At 43.7% G+C, this 16,421-nt stretch overlaps 1 protein-coding gene and 1 long non-coding RNA gene across 5 annotated transcripts in view; one reads left to right on the forward strand and one right to left on the reverse strand.

The window, feature by feature from the left end:
* Positions 1-16,421, reverse strand: part of LOC119826247 — an 80,504-nt gene that overhangs the window by 46,234 nt on the left and 17,849 nt on the right. The gene's annotated exons all lie outside the window — the stretch shown is intronic.
* On the forward strand, positions 203-13,156 carry Tp53inp1 (tumor protein p53 inducible nuclear protein 1). Of its 4 annotated transcripts, none has more exons than XM_038347386.1 (5): positions 203-305; positions 6,087-6,337; positions 7,047-7,407; positions 10,074-10,111; positions 11,729-11,861. In XM_038347386.1, the coding sequence occupies exons 2-4, from the start codon at positions 6,226-6,228 to the stop codon at positions 10,093-10,095; spliced, it is 495 nt and encodes a 164-aa protein (XP_038203314.1). In that variant the 5' UTR covers positions 203-305; positions 6,087-6,225; the 3' UTR covers positions 10,096-10,111; positions 11,729-11,861. The 4 variants fall into 4 exon arrangements, with proteins under 4 accessions (XP_038203314.1, XP_038203311.1, XP_038203312.1 ...); XM_038347384.1 differs by lacking the exon at positions 10,074-10,111 and adding an exon at positions 2,983-3,080 and having other exon boundaries at positions 233-305; positions 11,729-13,156; XM_038347385.1 differs by lacking the exon at positions 10,074-10,111 and adding an exon at positions 5,738-5,868 and having other exon boundaries at positions 254-305; positions 11,729-13,156.

Below are 16,421 nucleotides of genomic sequence, written 5' to 3' on the forward strand. Positions count from 1 at the left end.
CTGGGCTTGTCTGAGCCCCGGGCGCGCCGCTGGCCGCCTGCCAGGTCACGTGCGTTAGTGACAACCTCTCGCCGCTGTTCCCATTGGTCATCCCGGGGCTGGCGCGGCCTGGGGCGGGGCCGGGGAGAGATCCGCTGTTCCCATTGGTCGGCCCGGGACTGGCGCGGCTCGGGGCGGGGCCGGGGCAGTGATCAGCTGTTCCCAGAGCTGCACAACAACAAAAGGACCCGGACGGGCCGGCGGCCGCCAGGACACGACCGCAGCACCGGGCCGGCCCGCCGCTACCTCAGCGTCGCTCGGCTCACGTAAGTGCGGGCGGGCGGGCGGCAGTTGGGTCCCCTCCCGGACGGCTCTCCCGGCCCGGACCTGCGGGTGCCGGTCGGCCCGCTCCGTGACCCCCGCTGACCTCGCGCTGCACCCGCGGAGCGCACTTCCAGTCGCTCCGGTCCAGATCGGTGGCTCCTGGCGCTTGGCGGGTGCCAGGGACGGCCGCGGGCTCCCGACCAATCTCGGACCGTCGCGGCCGCCCTGTGAGGCCAGCTGTGCTTACTTAAACGGAGGAAACTTGGAGGCGAGGGGAGATGAAGTAATTTTATGGCCCATGAAAAGGAAAGGGTGTTTACTCTTTGCACAGGGAGTTCACGTGCAGTTCCTCCCTTTTGCTTCAATTTCCACCGTGTGTCTACTCCGTGCGAAAGTTCAGAGCAGGTTAAGGGGGACCCGCTCTCCACCTGTAATCCCTGAGGACCAAGGCGGCCCTGCCTGCAAGAGCCCTTTCAGAATGCTTAGTAGTTCTGAGGGAGGAATGCGACTTCTGCGTCTTTGAACCGACATCGTTACAGATGTCCGGGAACTTGAAATCGCATGCTTGGTGACTGTAATGCTTATCACTGGCAGGTGTGAAAAACACCTGGCAGCCTTTCCAGTCTCCGTAGCTATCACTGGAAACTAATTTTCAAAGGCCCTGCTGGAAACCATAGCCTAATTTTTGTGATCAAGGTGTCTTTTGTTTTCTCATGCAGTCTTTTATTCTTTTCTGCTTCCTGGTGTATGCCTCTTGAGAATGGCTGCTTTCAAAAGTCAAGCCTAGCAAGCAGTGACTTCCCAGCCTAACTGCTTTCCTCTCACTCTCTTCAGACCTCAGGACAGGAGGTGGTGAGCCCACAGGGAAGTTAATCCCCTTGTAAATTAGCTGAATAGACAGAGGTGGAAGGAGCCGAGACAACTTTCTTGGCTTGTTTTTGGTTTTTGTTTGTTGTTTTTGCAGTTCAAAATTGACTTTTAAATTACTTGAACCAAAGCCAAGGCTTGGTGGCTCATGCCTGTAATTCCAGTACTAGGAAGGTAGAGGTTTGAGAATCAAGAGTTCAAGGCCAGGCCAGCCTGTAGTTGGAAGCCAGCCCTTTCTCAAACCAAAAGAGCAAACACTTATGCTAGCATCTTTGTTTTTCTGAACTGGCAGGCTCTCTCCTGCCAACCGTGTAGACTCTGAGGATCAGCTCGGGTCATCAGGCTCAGCAGCAGACTTTACTTGTTGAGCTATCCTGCTGACCCAGACAGAGAAATGGTTTTAAGGATGCTTTTCCATGCTATGTTTAGTCAGCTGGTATTTCAGAACTGCCAAGGAGCCACAACTGCACCCATCAAAGTTGTGGGGGTTTTTGTTGTTGTTGTTAAAGTGTTTTTGGAGCCACCTGCTGGCAGCCAAAATAACTGAAAAGTTTTTAGGCTGAAAGGAGCTCGAGATCATGTGGGGGAGGGGAAGCAAGGCACCAGGTTAGAAGAATCCCACCCTCCTCCTGCCCCTAGATACTGGCTCTTTTGCTTTTGAGCAAGTTATTTTCATTTCTAGGCCTCAGTTTTCTTCATCACAGGACAAAGAAATAACTATCTCAATTGCCTGTCACATACCATAAAGCATTCTGCAAACTGTGATTCTAGTTAACTAGTGTAGTCTTGCATGTATATGGGTCTTTAGAGGAAAAAACCCCAGACCTAAAGACGCTAACTGGCTTGGTTTCCCTGTGAGCCTGCCTGCTAGGCACCAGGCAGTTACTGGGAAGCTGTTCCTGAAACAGCAAGAGGCGTCTAAACACCTAATCCCCACACGGTGTAGCAGAAGAACCAAGTTTCAAAACCAGCAGTTAAGCCCACACCACACTCTTCCCCAGAGTGTGGGTCTCAAAACTGAGCAAGGCATGCCTGCATGATCTCACAGGCTAGCAACTCCACTGTAGGTTTTCAAAGAATATTCTTACCCACAAGCAAACTCAGTTACTTTCTTTGCCCATAAAACTTTCTACTCATAAGATGTGAAAAACAGAAAAAAATGTTAAATTAAAAAGATAGTGACTTGCCCACAGCCTAACACCATCTCTGGCTGTGGTCTCAGCTAGCTGATAAGCTTCTGTGCCCCATGGTGTTTTATTTTTATTTTTTTATTTTTAAGTTTGCTTCTGGTTTTCCTAGGATCAGGTTTCTGGAATAAAGTTTGCTTCTGGTTTGTGGCACATCTTTAATCCCAGTACTCAGGAGGCAGAGGCAGGATAGCCAGGGTTGTTAACACAGAGAAATCCTGTCTTGAAAGATAAAACAAAGATGACTTGTTTTTTTAAAATTATGCCTATCAAAAAATCTAAAAGACAATGCGCCAGATGTAACAATGATTGGACAAGGTGGAATAGAATCCACCCCTCTCAACTTCTTAATGTGGTTTAGTTCATCTTATTTTTTTAAAGATACCATTTTTGTAATGAAGGTGGAGGCATTTTAAAGCAAACAAGCAGTAATGGGTAAATCTGCCTTGATCAATACTTAGGCCCAGATAATTTCTTTTTCCTACTCGGCTTCCAAGTGCCCCAGGCCAGCAGGCTGCCTCCACAGCTTCCCGGCCTCAGCTAAATTCCACAGCTGTATTTGTCAATATCTGTCCTCTTGGGATTCCTGTTTTCTCGGGAACTACCATAGTTTCTATTGCTGCAGGGTTCTGAATGTGTCGCTAGCCGTGTGGGGAAAGTGGGAAGCCCTGGTTTTTCTGTCTCCACACAGAACCTGCTCCCCTCTGAAGCTGACGTCTCTGGGTAGGTGCTGAGGTCAAAAGGAATAGTGACTATTATGAAGGGACAGTCTCTGGTCGTTAGTGGGAGGATGGGTGGTAATGTTTTGTTTTTTAATTGCACTCACACACAGCTGGAGACGGGGAGCATGCATGCAGTACCCGCAGAGGCCAGAAGAGGGCACAGGACCATCTGGGGCTGGCATTGTTGTCAGTCACCTGATGCCAGTGATGGGAATCACTCTCTATTGGGAGGCAGCATACACTACCTAACTCTTTAGCCCCTAGGAAATTTCTTACAACATTGTCCTATGTGGGTGCTTTAAATTTTCTAGTAGATATGTTTAAGATTAAGGGGAAATGAAAGTAATTTTATTAGCACAAGTTATTTAACCATAACTATCAAAACATCATTACACTAACATGTAATTGATGTAAAATTGAGATATTTAATGTTTTAAGTACAGAAATGTTTCAAGTACATTCCAGTATATGCCTTATATGAGTGGCATAATCAGATGCAAAGTCCTCACTGGAAATATTTAAACCATATTTAGGATTTTTGCTTTAAGAGTAGTTTATTAAGCCAGGCAGTGATGGTGCACACCTTTAATCCCAGCACTCAGGAGGCAGAGGCAGGCAGATCTCTGAGTTCAAGGCTAGCTTAGTCTACATAATGAATTCCAGGACAGCCAGAGCTATATACTGCGACCCTGTCTTGAAAAAAAAAAAAAAAAAGGAACCCCTCCAAAATTTAAAAATATTTTTAACCCAACAGAACAGTTTTAGAAGTTAAAAAATTCACCATCTTGTTAACAGAAGTGAAATACATGAGATGGTTTCTCTGATGCATTTGGTGGCAGCCTTGATAGAGTTTGGTGTACAGGGTTTGATTCTCTAGCACCTGGCTGTCCCTGGCAACCCTATAGAAATTAGGGCCAGAAGCCTCTAGTTAGACCATCCTCACACCATGACTGTACTAGCTGTGGACTCTGCTGTCCATTCCTCCTATTTTTCTCAGTGAGACTGAAGCTCACAAGGGTTGGTTCACACAGTTGCAGCCACCCATAGTAGTGCCAGAGCTTGCCCTGCTGGTTTCTAGGCTAGCACCCCCACCTCCTCCCAGGACTCCATTCTGAGTACTTCTCAGAGCCCCCAGATGTTCTATCCTCCCCACTGCTGTCCTTGCAAAGAGATGTGACTCCTGACTGTAGACAGATGGCCTGTGCGTCTCACAGCGTCTTCAGGAGCATCCTGTCTGTGACAGAGTCCACTTTGCAGCTAGCTGTCCCAGTAGCCTTGACCCAGCCACATTTTGTGGCTTGTAGCCACTGATATGGCCTGAGTCCCAGTTCTCACTCAGGGTGACTGAAGAAGTCCCCTGTGAGGCTCTCCCCACTCCACAGCAGCTCTGGCTAATGAGGGCATACAGCGGTGAAGCTCTCTAAGCTTTGGCACAGCTGGGCTTGGGCTGGGATCTGCCCTCATAACCTGGGGGAAACTGGAGGAAGCTTGAAAATGTACTTTTACTCCCTTTCTTACATGCTCAAAACCCTTTACATACACCCCCTCCTAATGATTTGTCCTCCTGTTTTAGGCAGACTGCACAGTGCACAGGTCTCTAATATTCTCCCATTAGCATGGAGTCATCATGATCTGACCATGCTGTTTCCCAAAAGGTTTCAAAAAACTGGTTATGCAAGTGACATTTCCTGTTTACCCGTTTTAATAATTAATGGATGAGGACGATGCATTACAACTGCAGAATGTCTTAATGTCATTTGAGATGTTTTACCCTTGTATGCCCAAGAGTTGTGCCAGTCATTTCTGTACCGAGAGAATGCCCAGGTTTGTTGGCACAATGCAGCTACTCTGAAGGGAAGATGGTTTTGAGAGTGAGCTGAGCATGTGTCTCATGTATGTAACCCTAGCTGATACAGGAAGATCACTATGAGTTCCAAGCCAACCTGGGTAATCGTAAATTTGTACTCCTAGCTGAAACCACACTCCCAAACTTGTATTCTGCCCTAACATCTCATGTGTGCCACCATGGACCCCCTAACTCAGGACAGGGGTAGCACACATCCTGTACTCTGTATGGTGTCCCCGCCCTCTAAACGGTTCCACTATGACTCACCTTACCCAGAAATCTGGGTCTTCCTGACCATACCCCTTTTATTTATTTGTAAAAAACAAACCAGGATTCCACTATGTACCCCAAACTGGCCTCAAATTCAGAGAGATCTGCCTGCCTCTGCCTCCCAAGTACTGGGATTAAAAGCATATGCCATCACAGCCTGGCTGACCACACAACTCTTACACAGGAAAACATTTAATTGAGGTGACATTTACAGTTCAGAAGTTCAGTCCATTGTCATGATGAGAAACATGGTGGCATGCAGGTGAACATGGTGATGGAGAGGTAGCTAAGAGTTCTACATCAGCATCCACAGGCATCAGGAAAAGAGAGCTACACTAGGCCTAACTTGAGCTTTGGAAACAGACACTCCCCCACCCACATGATACACTTCTACCAACAAGGCCACAGCTCCCAGTAATGCCAGTCCCTATAAGCCTATGGGAACATTTTCATTCAGATTATCAGTTGTGAACCACCGTGTGGGTGCTGGGGACTGGCTATCTGCAAGAACAAGTGATCTTAACCACATCTTGTCTCTCCAGCCCCATCTTCCTGAGCTGTAAAGTGACAGGGAACCCAGGACCCGAGTCCCATGTCTCCACTGAACCACTCCACAGATAGTGTTGGCAGTTCTTGCTCTTGAAGTTGCATTTCTACAGTGTAAATTTCCCCTGTGAGTAATAGGAATTGTTTCAAAAGCTAAACTACGCTGTTCCTATAGATTTCAAATATGAGGCTGACTTAGTCATATATGAAGACTCTAAAACAGCAGGACAGTGGGGTGGAGAAGATGAGGCTTGGCATCGTGGTGGAAGCAAAAGAGGATTGGGGGTCAAAGCCAACCTTTGACCTCACAACAAATAAAAATAACCTTTTTCTGTTGTATCATAGGGATGAGGACTGTTCTTGTTCTTTGCCTGAGCTGAAGAAACACTGCACTTTATTTCCCATCTCTGCCATCAGGCCCGCTGAAGAGAGTTTTAAGATCTCAGCTATAAAGATACCCAGCCAAAGTCTCAATCTTGCCTTAATGATGTTTCAGAGACTGAACAAAATGTTTGTGGGTGAAGTCACTTCTCCCAACCAAGAGCCAGAATTTAGTGAGAAAGAAGATGACGAATGGATCCTTGTTGACTTCATAGGTAAGGTATACTCAGCAGTCGACCATCACAGCACAAATGGCATCCAGCGAGCCATGTCGCTAAGGATAGCCTCCTGATCCCTGCCTTCATTTCCCAAGCATTACAATTATAGGCACATCCCACCACACCTGGCTCAAACCTGTAAACTCCTGGGGCTGTGGGTGTATGCATGTGGCTCAGTCAGTAGAGTGCTTCTCTACACACACACACACACACACACACACACACACACCATCTTGTGCGCAAACACAAATGTATACATATATGCACAGAAAATGTGAACTCCTGGATGTAATCTTTAAGGTTTAAAAGTAAATAAATAAATAAGGACAGCTCTACAAACTTTCAGGAAACATTTTGTGCCAGACAATCCAGTCAGTGAAACCGACTGACATCAGGCTTTCCAGTTTTGCAACTCTTAAAGCCTGATCCAAGCAGAGGTACTTCAATGGGAAACCCTCATATGAGCAACAGGAACCCATGGGGCTCATAATGTTTATTTGCCAGAACAGAAGATCCTAAAGCCATTCCTTAATGCCAGCATTACTATACACTGACGGGTTGGAAATTAATTTATAAATTGTTACAAGCAAAACTTCCTTTGTGAGCATCTGTTAATATAATGTTGTCCTTTGTTCTGTCGTGAACTGGATGGATGGCTCCACAACTGACTGCTCCCCTCCCCTGTGCAATGTGGATCACAATCTAGACACGTGCACTGGCTTCTCAGCAGAGGAAGAGGAGGAGGAAGATGACGACATCAGCGAAGAGTCTCCAACAGAGCACACGTCAGTCTTCTCCTGTTTACCTGCATCTCTGGAGTGTTTGGCTGACACCAGTGATTCCTGCTTCCTCCAGTTTGAGTCCTGCCCCATGGAGGAGAGCTGGTTCATCACCCCTCCCCCGTGTTTTACAGCAGGTGGATTAACCGCTGTCAAGGTGGAGACGAGTCCTATGGAAAACCTTCTCATTGAACATCCCAGCATGTCTGTCTATGCTGTGCACAGTTCCTGTCCCGGGCTCAGCGAGGCCAGCTGTGTCAATGATGACTACAACCCCAGCAGCCCCAGGTATGCTGCACGCATCTTGGTCTCTGCTACACAGTACAAAGCCAAGGCTTTAGAAGATAGAAACGTGACTGTGTTAGAGATTCACTTAAGTTAGCATGGTCAGCGCTGTAACTGCAGCATGACTCAGTTGTATAATAGAGAGCTGTCACTTACAGAATTATGCTACTGAAGGAAAAGAAAGACTAATGTTTCTGATAAGTATATTAGAATATAATTCTGGCATATTGTAGGCTCGATTATCTAGGGCATCAAATCCACCTAAAATGTCCTAAATTTATTTTCTTCAGTATCTTAGCTAAATCACTTTAAATGGCACTTAACCTAGAAAATCCAAATATTTGTTCCAAGGAAGGGCTGTTCTCAGATTTCACACCATGCGATATTCTGTTCTGTGGCAGTCCAAGATGGGAGGGATGAGGGCCCAGCAAGCTCAGGGAAAGAAGTCTGTAAAGTTCAGTGTGTCACAAGTGGCCTTCGTCAAGAGAGCACCCTCCTCTCCACCTCATCTGCTTAGTCTGGCCGGACAGTCGGCCGGACAGTCAGCCTGCCAGTGGGCCTGCCCTGTACTGGAGACTGCACTGCGAGTGTTGCCACTGACCCACACCTTCTCTGGGGCTTCACCACTCCACTGGCCCACTGTATTTAACTTGTTGTATGGAGAAGCGGGCCTGCTTTTCGTCCCGCCCAATTCCTGGCCGCTCGGCTAGCTTAACCCCAGAAATAATCACACAGAAATTGTATTAATTACTGCCTGGCCATTAGCTCTAATTTCTTATTGGCCAACTCTTACATCTTGATCTAACCCATTTCTATTAATCTGTGTTCACCACGAGGTCGTGGCTTACCGGGAAAGATTCTAACCAGCATCAGTCTCAGGCAGAATCGTGGCGTCTGCCACACTGACCTTCTTCCCAGCATTCTGTTCTGTCTACTCCGCCCACCTAAGTGCTTGACCCTATCAGAAGGCCAGGGCAGTTTCTTTATTCAACCAATGAAAGCAGCACAAATACAGAAGGACCTCCTATACCAACTTGTTTCCCATCTATGGAGTAAAAACCCTAACCCATTTCCAGAGTTGCTGCCCTCCAAGTCTCAAAATAATAGATGTACTTTAGCAAAACTAAGTATATTCCCCCTTACTTGTACCAAACAAAAAATCATGTTTTTATACAGTTATGTAGTATCAGGCATACACTGGGATTTCATGTGGCACTTTTTGAGAGTTACGTTTTCAGCATCCCAACATGTAAACTACAACTTATTTGGAGGTGGTGGTGCTTTAACTGCTTTACTGTGCTGTGAGCAGTTTTCTTCAGTTCTTAAGAATTCTTCCCTACTCACTTTGATTGTATCTGATGAGTCCACTCAAGAATCTAACATGACTACGAGCTAGAGAGATGGTACACTTATTAAGAGCACTGGCTGCTTTTTTAGATGACCCAAATTCAATTTCCAGCATCCATATAGCGGCTCATAACTGTAACTCCAAGCCCTAGGGATGACGCCATCTTCTGGCTTCTGTGGATACTGCAGGCACATGGTGCACAGATTTACTTACATGCAAGCAAAACAGTCAAACACACAAAATTGAAATAAGTAAAATCTAAAAAGAATCTCAAAAAAAGAATCTAACATAATTAACAAATGTTCACTTTAAATTTATTTACTGGCATTTGATACTTTTAAGTACTAAAGTACACATGTATGTGTATAATTGGCAGTTTTGCAAAGTAATGCTATAGCATACATTGCCAAAAATTTAAGTATGTAGAAATTTGAAATGGCATCCCTCATAACCCACAGATAAATACTATGAACACCCTAGGTGTGTCCAAGATTGTTTTTACTACACAGGCTCATTTTAGTCATGTTTACCTCCAGGTTGAACCCAAATATGGGCATGCTGTCTTCACTATTTTATTAGACATGATACCCATTATCATATTTCAGCAAATTTTCACTTTATCTTCATACCAAATCATGCATTAATCTTCCTCTTAAGAGCCTAGCTCTAGAGTATTTCAGCTTTATCCAAACCAGCATCTGAGCACTGTATTTAGGGTTGTTTGCTACCTGATGCCACAAGAGGCTGGATTTGCATGCCTGTATCATATGTATTGACATGTAAGATCAACAGATCCTCTTCACAAATGAATTATCAAAGGCCAGCCATGGTAGTACATGCTTATAGCATTTAGGAGGGTGAGGCAGGAGGTTCACTAGTTTAAGGATAGCTTGGAATACATAGTGAGATTCCTGTCTCAAAAAGGATGTGTATGTGTATTTCTAAATAAAGGTAGAATCAGGTGTTATCAAAATGGCAAGACTATGTAGTAAACAGTCTGTGCTTTCCGAGCAAGCAACAAACCATGTTTTTGAAACATACTACTTCCATTCTGTCTGTTCTCAGGTATATTACTATAAACCGCATGAGTATGAAGCTGAGTATGTATAATGGCTTTAGAGTGTACATTTTATTGCATCTTAGCCTTTATATATATTGTTTGTGAAGGTTTATGAGCAACCATGATTTTCAATAATAATGTCTTTAATTGCCCATAGTAAATCAATCTTAATTTAAAAAATAACCTTGTCCTAGTAGTAAAATTAAAATGGCATTTTAAGTATTACTAGTGATTTAATAGTTGACCATTTAACATTTGTAGGGCCAGGAAAAGCTGCTTATAAGACTCATGGGCACAGAGTAAGTATGTTCACTTTGAGACCATATGATCTGATCTGTATTATCAGTCTGAGTAGGGAGATGAGGAACCCAAATGCCTACCTTCTTTAAAAAAAAAAAAAAAAAAAAAAAAACACTTGAGTTTATTTTAGCTTCTATTTGTTTGTTTTTTTCTTTTGTTTTTTCCTTACTGCTAGGGATCAAGCCTTGTACATGTTAGACAAGCACTCTACCTACCACTGAGCTACACCACCACCCACCCCTGTTAATTTCTTAACGAGGTCTATTACAGTTCTGTGTGTGTGCATGGCGATAGTTTCCTCCCACCATTTTAGGCGAAATATGTACCTGTCCTTCCTGAATAAAATAACTGGTAAAAGTCTTAAAACTCAGATTGGGATATAGCTCAGTTTGTAGAGTACTTGTCGGGTGCACCAGAAAACCTGGTTCAATAAACCCAGTCAGAAGTTCAAGGTCATTCCTGTCTACCCCCTACCACAAGGAGCTTGAAACTAGTCTGAGGTAGACACCTTATCTGAATCCTCACAGTTGTGCTGGGAAGGTAGCAGGCCTGTCAAGCACTTGCTGACTATACAAGAGGCCTGAGATCAACACACAGCACTGCAGAAAATTAAAACTTGCTATGTGTTAATATAGTTTAACTACTTTGACTTGATTGGCTTTTAGTATAGAAAATACATACTGTATACAACCATGTTCTAATATATGTGTCTTTTAGTATAGAAAATACATACTGTATACAACCATGTTCTAATATATGTGTCTTTATAAGGGTCTTGAAACATTCGTGTAAATGCCATTCCAAAATATGCCCTCCTGTGGTATAAATAAAAACTGACGCGTGTAATAGGCATTGATCTTTTTTACCCAGGGGATGTCATGCTGGAGGAATGTTCTTTATACATCTCTACGAAATACAGATTCATGTGCTACCTAGGCCATTTTACTTGTAGCCAGAAATCATCTGGGAAGGTGCTGTTGATGTAAATATTTTTTCATCAGTCAAATTTGAGAATTAAAATATTTTATTTTTAATATTATAGTAAAGCTGAAATAGATAATATCTTTAAAACAGCTAAAATCTGGCTGTGGTGGCTCACACTGTAATTCCAGCACTTGGGAAGCGGAGGCAGGAAGATCAGTAATTCAAAGCCAGGGTTGCCTACATGACAAATTTAAGGCCATCCTGAGCTACATGCGATTCTGTCTTAGGAAACTAAACAGACAGAACTGCAGATGCTCAGTAGGTATCAGTTCTCCTCCTGGAGAACCATATTACATTCATTCCAAGTATGAAGCACATTTGGCCATCTCTGGATTATATGCTACATTCCTATTAAAAGTTCTTTTCACCTGGGAGTTATGACTTACATTTGTAATTCCAAAACCTGGGAGGCTGAAGCAGGAGCATGGTGAATTAGAGGGGCCTAGGCTCAATAACAAGACACCACTTCAAAAAACAGAATGGTTTCTCCCTTTTAACACCATCAGCAGATACAGTCCCAGAATATCCGCCTGTCCATCAGCCGGAGAAACTGAGACAAATGTAGAACTAGTTCCTCAGTAAGCAGCCTTTTCCGCAGTCTGTTGCTGACAGCCCACTCTGGTCTGTTCCAGGATGGGAGCCCAGAGTGACATGGGGGAACACATTCACTGCTGTGTCACCGCCCTCGCTGCTCAGGCAACGTTTCTGGAACAACCTAAGAGCTTCCGCCCTTCCCAGTGGATAAAGGGACACAGTGAAAGACAGTCTCTGAACAGAAACGGCCTTCGTCGCCAAAACCTTACCAGGGACTGCCACACTCGACAGGTGAAGCACAGTGGCTGGGTGGTTCACCAGCCCTGCCCGCGCCAGTACCAGTACTGAGGACGCGGGTCCTGCCTGGTCTCCTGGGGTTTGTGCCTGTGGATGTGGATGTGCACACAATGGAATGTCTCTCCTTCTAGTCAACTGAAGACCAACAGCCTCGTGCGCCAGTGTTTAGACACTGTCACAGCCGGACTGCCGTGCTGTGTGTCACATGATGCCTTGCTCCTAACAGTTTCTTAAAAAAAAAAAAAAAAAAAAACTTTTCAGACTATTTTTGGGAAACATATCAATACAGTTGCAGTGTTTGGGATGGTCTTTAAGTACAGTAAGGCATATATGAGTTAGCCAGCATCTTATCAATTTCATTTATTTTGTATTATTTAATCTTTTGTGCAAGCAAAAATTTATTCTCAGGGTCAGCCATATACTTTATTGACCAGTACTTGATAGTCCTTTCTGTAAATAGTATGTTTTTACACACTGACATGAGCACTAACAGGTGATTTTTGCCATGGATATAATGGAATGGCTGAACTTACTTCTGAAAGAAAACTTGACATATTCTGTATGTGTGGTTCTTTTTTTTTCCCAGATTGGCCATTGCAGTCTATTGTGGAATTCAGGTACATTAACTTTGAACAATGTATTCAATGATTCAGATGTGACTCCGCAATATGGTACAGACAGTACACCTGTCATGGACAAAAGCACTTGTCTCGTATGCAAAGGGAAAAATTAGACCTGGAGCTGATATGGGTAACCCACAGAGCAGTCAGTATTTGGAGGTATCAGGAGCAAGTGCTTGCCCAGGCACTTGGTGACTTCATGCCCTTGTCTGCCCTTAAGAAAGGACAAGATAACAGTGGTAACTCCTCAGACATGGAACCTGTCCTCCCAGGGGAGAGCATGGGAGGATCTGGTGGCTTCTGTTTATGGCACCCAGTGAACATTGACGGGTTGGTTTTCTTGAGCTTTCAGTTTTTCACAAAATCTTTAACCACTTTGGCCTGTTTCCTCCGCAGCAGGAGCAGTAATTCTTACCTCCCTCACAGCGTTGTGAGGCTTACATTTAATTGGCAGTAGAGCTGTCAGGACTGAACTTGGTGTGAACTTCCAGGGCCTCACTACTGAACCTAGTGGTGGAAGGCTGCGGCACGTGTTCTGCCATTTTTCAGGGTTGGTGCTAATGAGGCCAGCATGCAGGGTTCCACTCACATAGGCCAGTTAACTTGATGTAGAGAAAAGTTCATTTTCTTACCTCTAACTGGTCACTTCTTTTTAAAAGCGGTTTTGATAGATTTTAATGAGCCATCCACTCTTGTAACCAACTTTCTAGAAAATTAAACCCATTTAGAGCATAAAGCACATTCTACTGAGAATCTCATTCCCTGTGTAATCCAGCAGCTCCCTCACTGTCTCCTCTGGAGCCCTAATTAAACACTTGTTAATGAGGTATTTGAGGAAGCAGCCACACACTGTTATGTGAAGTGTTATCCCTGTAGCAGACTGATGCAGGGAACTTCGCGAGACTTGGGGAAGAGCTGAGCTCTCCTCTGCGAGCCTCGCTTCTAGAGCTGCAGTCAGACAGTGCAGGGTGCTCCTTACACTGGCTGTGATGGTGCCAGGACGGCTCTCTTAGAACAGGAATCTAGACTCCTCATCCTTAGGCCCTTTCCATAATGACGTCCCCTTTATTTATTTATTTTGTAATTAGGGGCCAAGTCTACAGTTTGTCAAAGTGAGAAGTTATTTGTTACTATTTGTGTTTTTATGGAGGTGTGCATGTTTTACACCGTGTTTGTTACAGGTCATGCCGGTGACTTGAAAATAGACCAGCTATGTGTCTTCTGGACACAAGCTTCTAAATGTACGTAAGCCTTTCCTACCCTCTGATGTCACAAGCTGGAAGTTCAGCCATGAGAATTTGTTTGGCCAGCATGAACTGATCTGTGTATTAAACTGCGGTAGTTTTTGGTTTTTAAGACAACTTTCCTCCAGATTTGTTCCCGTAAGAACATTTACATCTCTTTCAGTTACTGACTTTTAATTTGCCTTGTCTGTGCCTAGTGCTTTTGCCTTGTTCCTGAAAACCAGCAAACAGATAAATTACTGGGACTTTTTTCTTTAGGGTTAAGATTACCACAGCACCTACAGTAGGTAGCACACTGTGGTTCTTGTGTGAGAATGTAAAGTTTCTGGCTAAAATTGGCACATGTAAGAACTGAAGAAAAACTGAAATTCCTGGTTATTAGGTGTTTTGTTAGGCAACTGCTGTGTATAAGACCCAATAACACAGAGCAGTGCTAACCTGATAAATGTTTTTTGAAACATGGCCAGAATGCATTTTATAAGTTGATTAGCCAGCCACTGATGAGCATCATCACTTTGCTGTAATAACCACTGGTGATTTACAATGTACTTCAGTGCATTAACAGTACAAGCAGTAAGAAGACCCCAAGGGATGGGGATGTGGCTTGGTGGGAGAGCACTTGCCTAGTATGTGCAAGGTCCCGAGTGCCATCCCCAGCAGTATAAACAAAACACAGAAAGGAGTAAGACTCCTTTAGGAGCTCTGACCGCTTCTAAACCGATAGCCTAGAACTTTGCTTGCAAAGTCTGAAACACATGGTATGGATCCGCCATCCATCTGGAGTATGCTTTTTAACTTTTACAGAAGACCCCACGTTCCTCAAAGTTTGCGTTAAACATTTTAGAGTGTGTATTCTGTTAGTCACTATTTCCTGAGTTATATTCTGCCTATATGTAGACACTTAGCTCGTCATATTTATCTTGTGGCTATTTGTGTTTGTGTAGTTGAGTAGCTACAGAGATGCAAGATTAGAGTTTTACTTCCCATTGCAGGAAGTTTAACCCATTAACTTTGTGTCTATTTCTCCAGTTCCCACACAGATGGCTGCTGTCCTGTCAGGTCTTTGGTTCTGTTGAGACTGTTTACTGAGAACTTGCCAGGGCTCAGAACCCGCTGCCATTCATGCTTCCTAGGTCTTCACTTGGGTTGAGATCCGAATTGCTTTGCTAGTTTGCTCTGCCCTCACAGAAGCAGACAGTCTTTGTAAACTATTAAGACAAACAACAAGAGCAAGGAGAGGGTATTGTCTCTATTCTCTCTTTTTGTTTAAAATATGTAATACAAAGGACTACAAGTAGAAGACAGACATTTAAATGCATTTAAATAGATTAGTGGGGAAAGTTTCTTTTTCTATTTTAGAGAGTTAAGAGACTGCTCCTTGTACTGGGAGATACTACTATATGTTTCTATTGTTGCCTTGAAGTTATCTTTTTATTTTATGAGGCCTATAGATACTATTAGTTTTAAATTCTTAAGTTAGGTAGTTCCATGCCATCAGCCTCTGGTGCATTATAAATGGCAACCCTACCTACTTATTATAATGTTGAAATTTTACATGAATGCTAGTCTATTTAGCAAATCTGTATATATGACAGTGTTGTTTCCTGTGTCATGGGCCAGTTTCTCTTGAAATGTGACACCAATTCAAGCAGCTTAGGTGCAGAGATGCTCCAGGAAGAGAGTCTTCTCTTGTAGGCAACAGTCCCCTTCATGTGGGAGAGAAGTGAATGTTCAGAGGAAACAGCTTATACAGATGATGTTCTGCGTGTCACTGCTATGTTTCCTTGTGATATTGAAAGGTGTCTCTGTTAAATGACCAGTTTGGCTCTGTACTTTCCTGCTTGTGTAGTATTGTTTTCTAGGTGGACTTGTAAAAACCAAACAGTGCTTGGGGAGGTTAGATGTGTGTGCATTTGGGGGTCTCAGGTGTGTGTGTGGCTTTGTTTTGAAGTTTAGTCAATAATCGTGTGTTATTTTTAAGAAGTGGCTGGCTTTCTTTCTTTCTTTCTTTCTTTCTTTCTTTCTTTCTTTCTTTCTTTCTTTCTTTCCCCACACATTGGCCTCAGGGTCTCAGGTGTGTGTGTGGCTTTGTTTTGAAGTTTAGTCAATAATCGTGTGTTATTTTTAAGAAGTGGCTGGCTTTCTTTCTTTCTTTCTTTCTTTCTTTCTTTCTTTCTTTCTTTCTTTCTTTCTTTCTTTCTTTGCCCACACATTGGCCTCCTGAAGGCAGGTTGTGAGCTGTGGATACAGAGAAGCATTTCAGGTTGTGTTGTGTGCCTTTGTGATGTGTTTATGGGCACAGTTTCTCTCATCAACTTAAACTGAAAAGGGACATTTTGGTTAGGTTTATATACTGTACATCAATCTATGCATAAATGGCAGCTTGTTTTCTTGAGCCACTATCTGTGTTTCTGTTTTTATACATTTTATACTATTTGGGTCACAGATGGTCAGTTTTATACAGAATGGACAGCACAGCACTTTGCCAAAAACACGTGTAGCATTGCTGAAACATTGTGTGTAACACCAGTTCCTGGTAATGGCTTCAGTAGTGCACTTTGCACTGCCAGGAGCTACGCTGTTTTTATCTGTCAATAAATAAAATGTCCTTTAACTTAACATGTGTTGGA

Source organism: Arvicola amphibius, chromosome 11 (genome assembly GCF_903992535.2).
Source record: "Arvicola amphibius chromosome 11, mArvAmp1.2, whole genome shotgun sequence".
NCBI lineage: Eukaryota > Metazoa > Chordata > Mammalia > Rodentia > Cricetidae > Arvicola > Arvicola amphibius.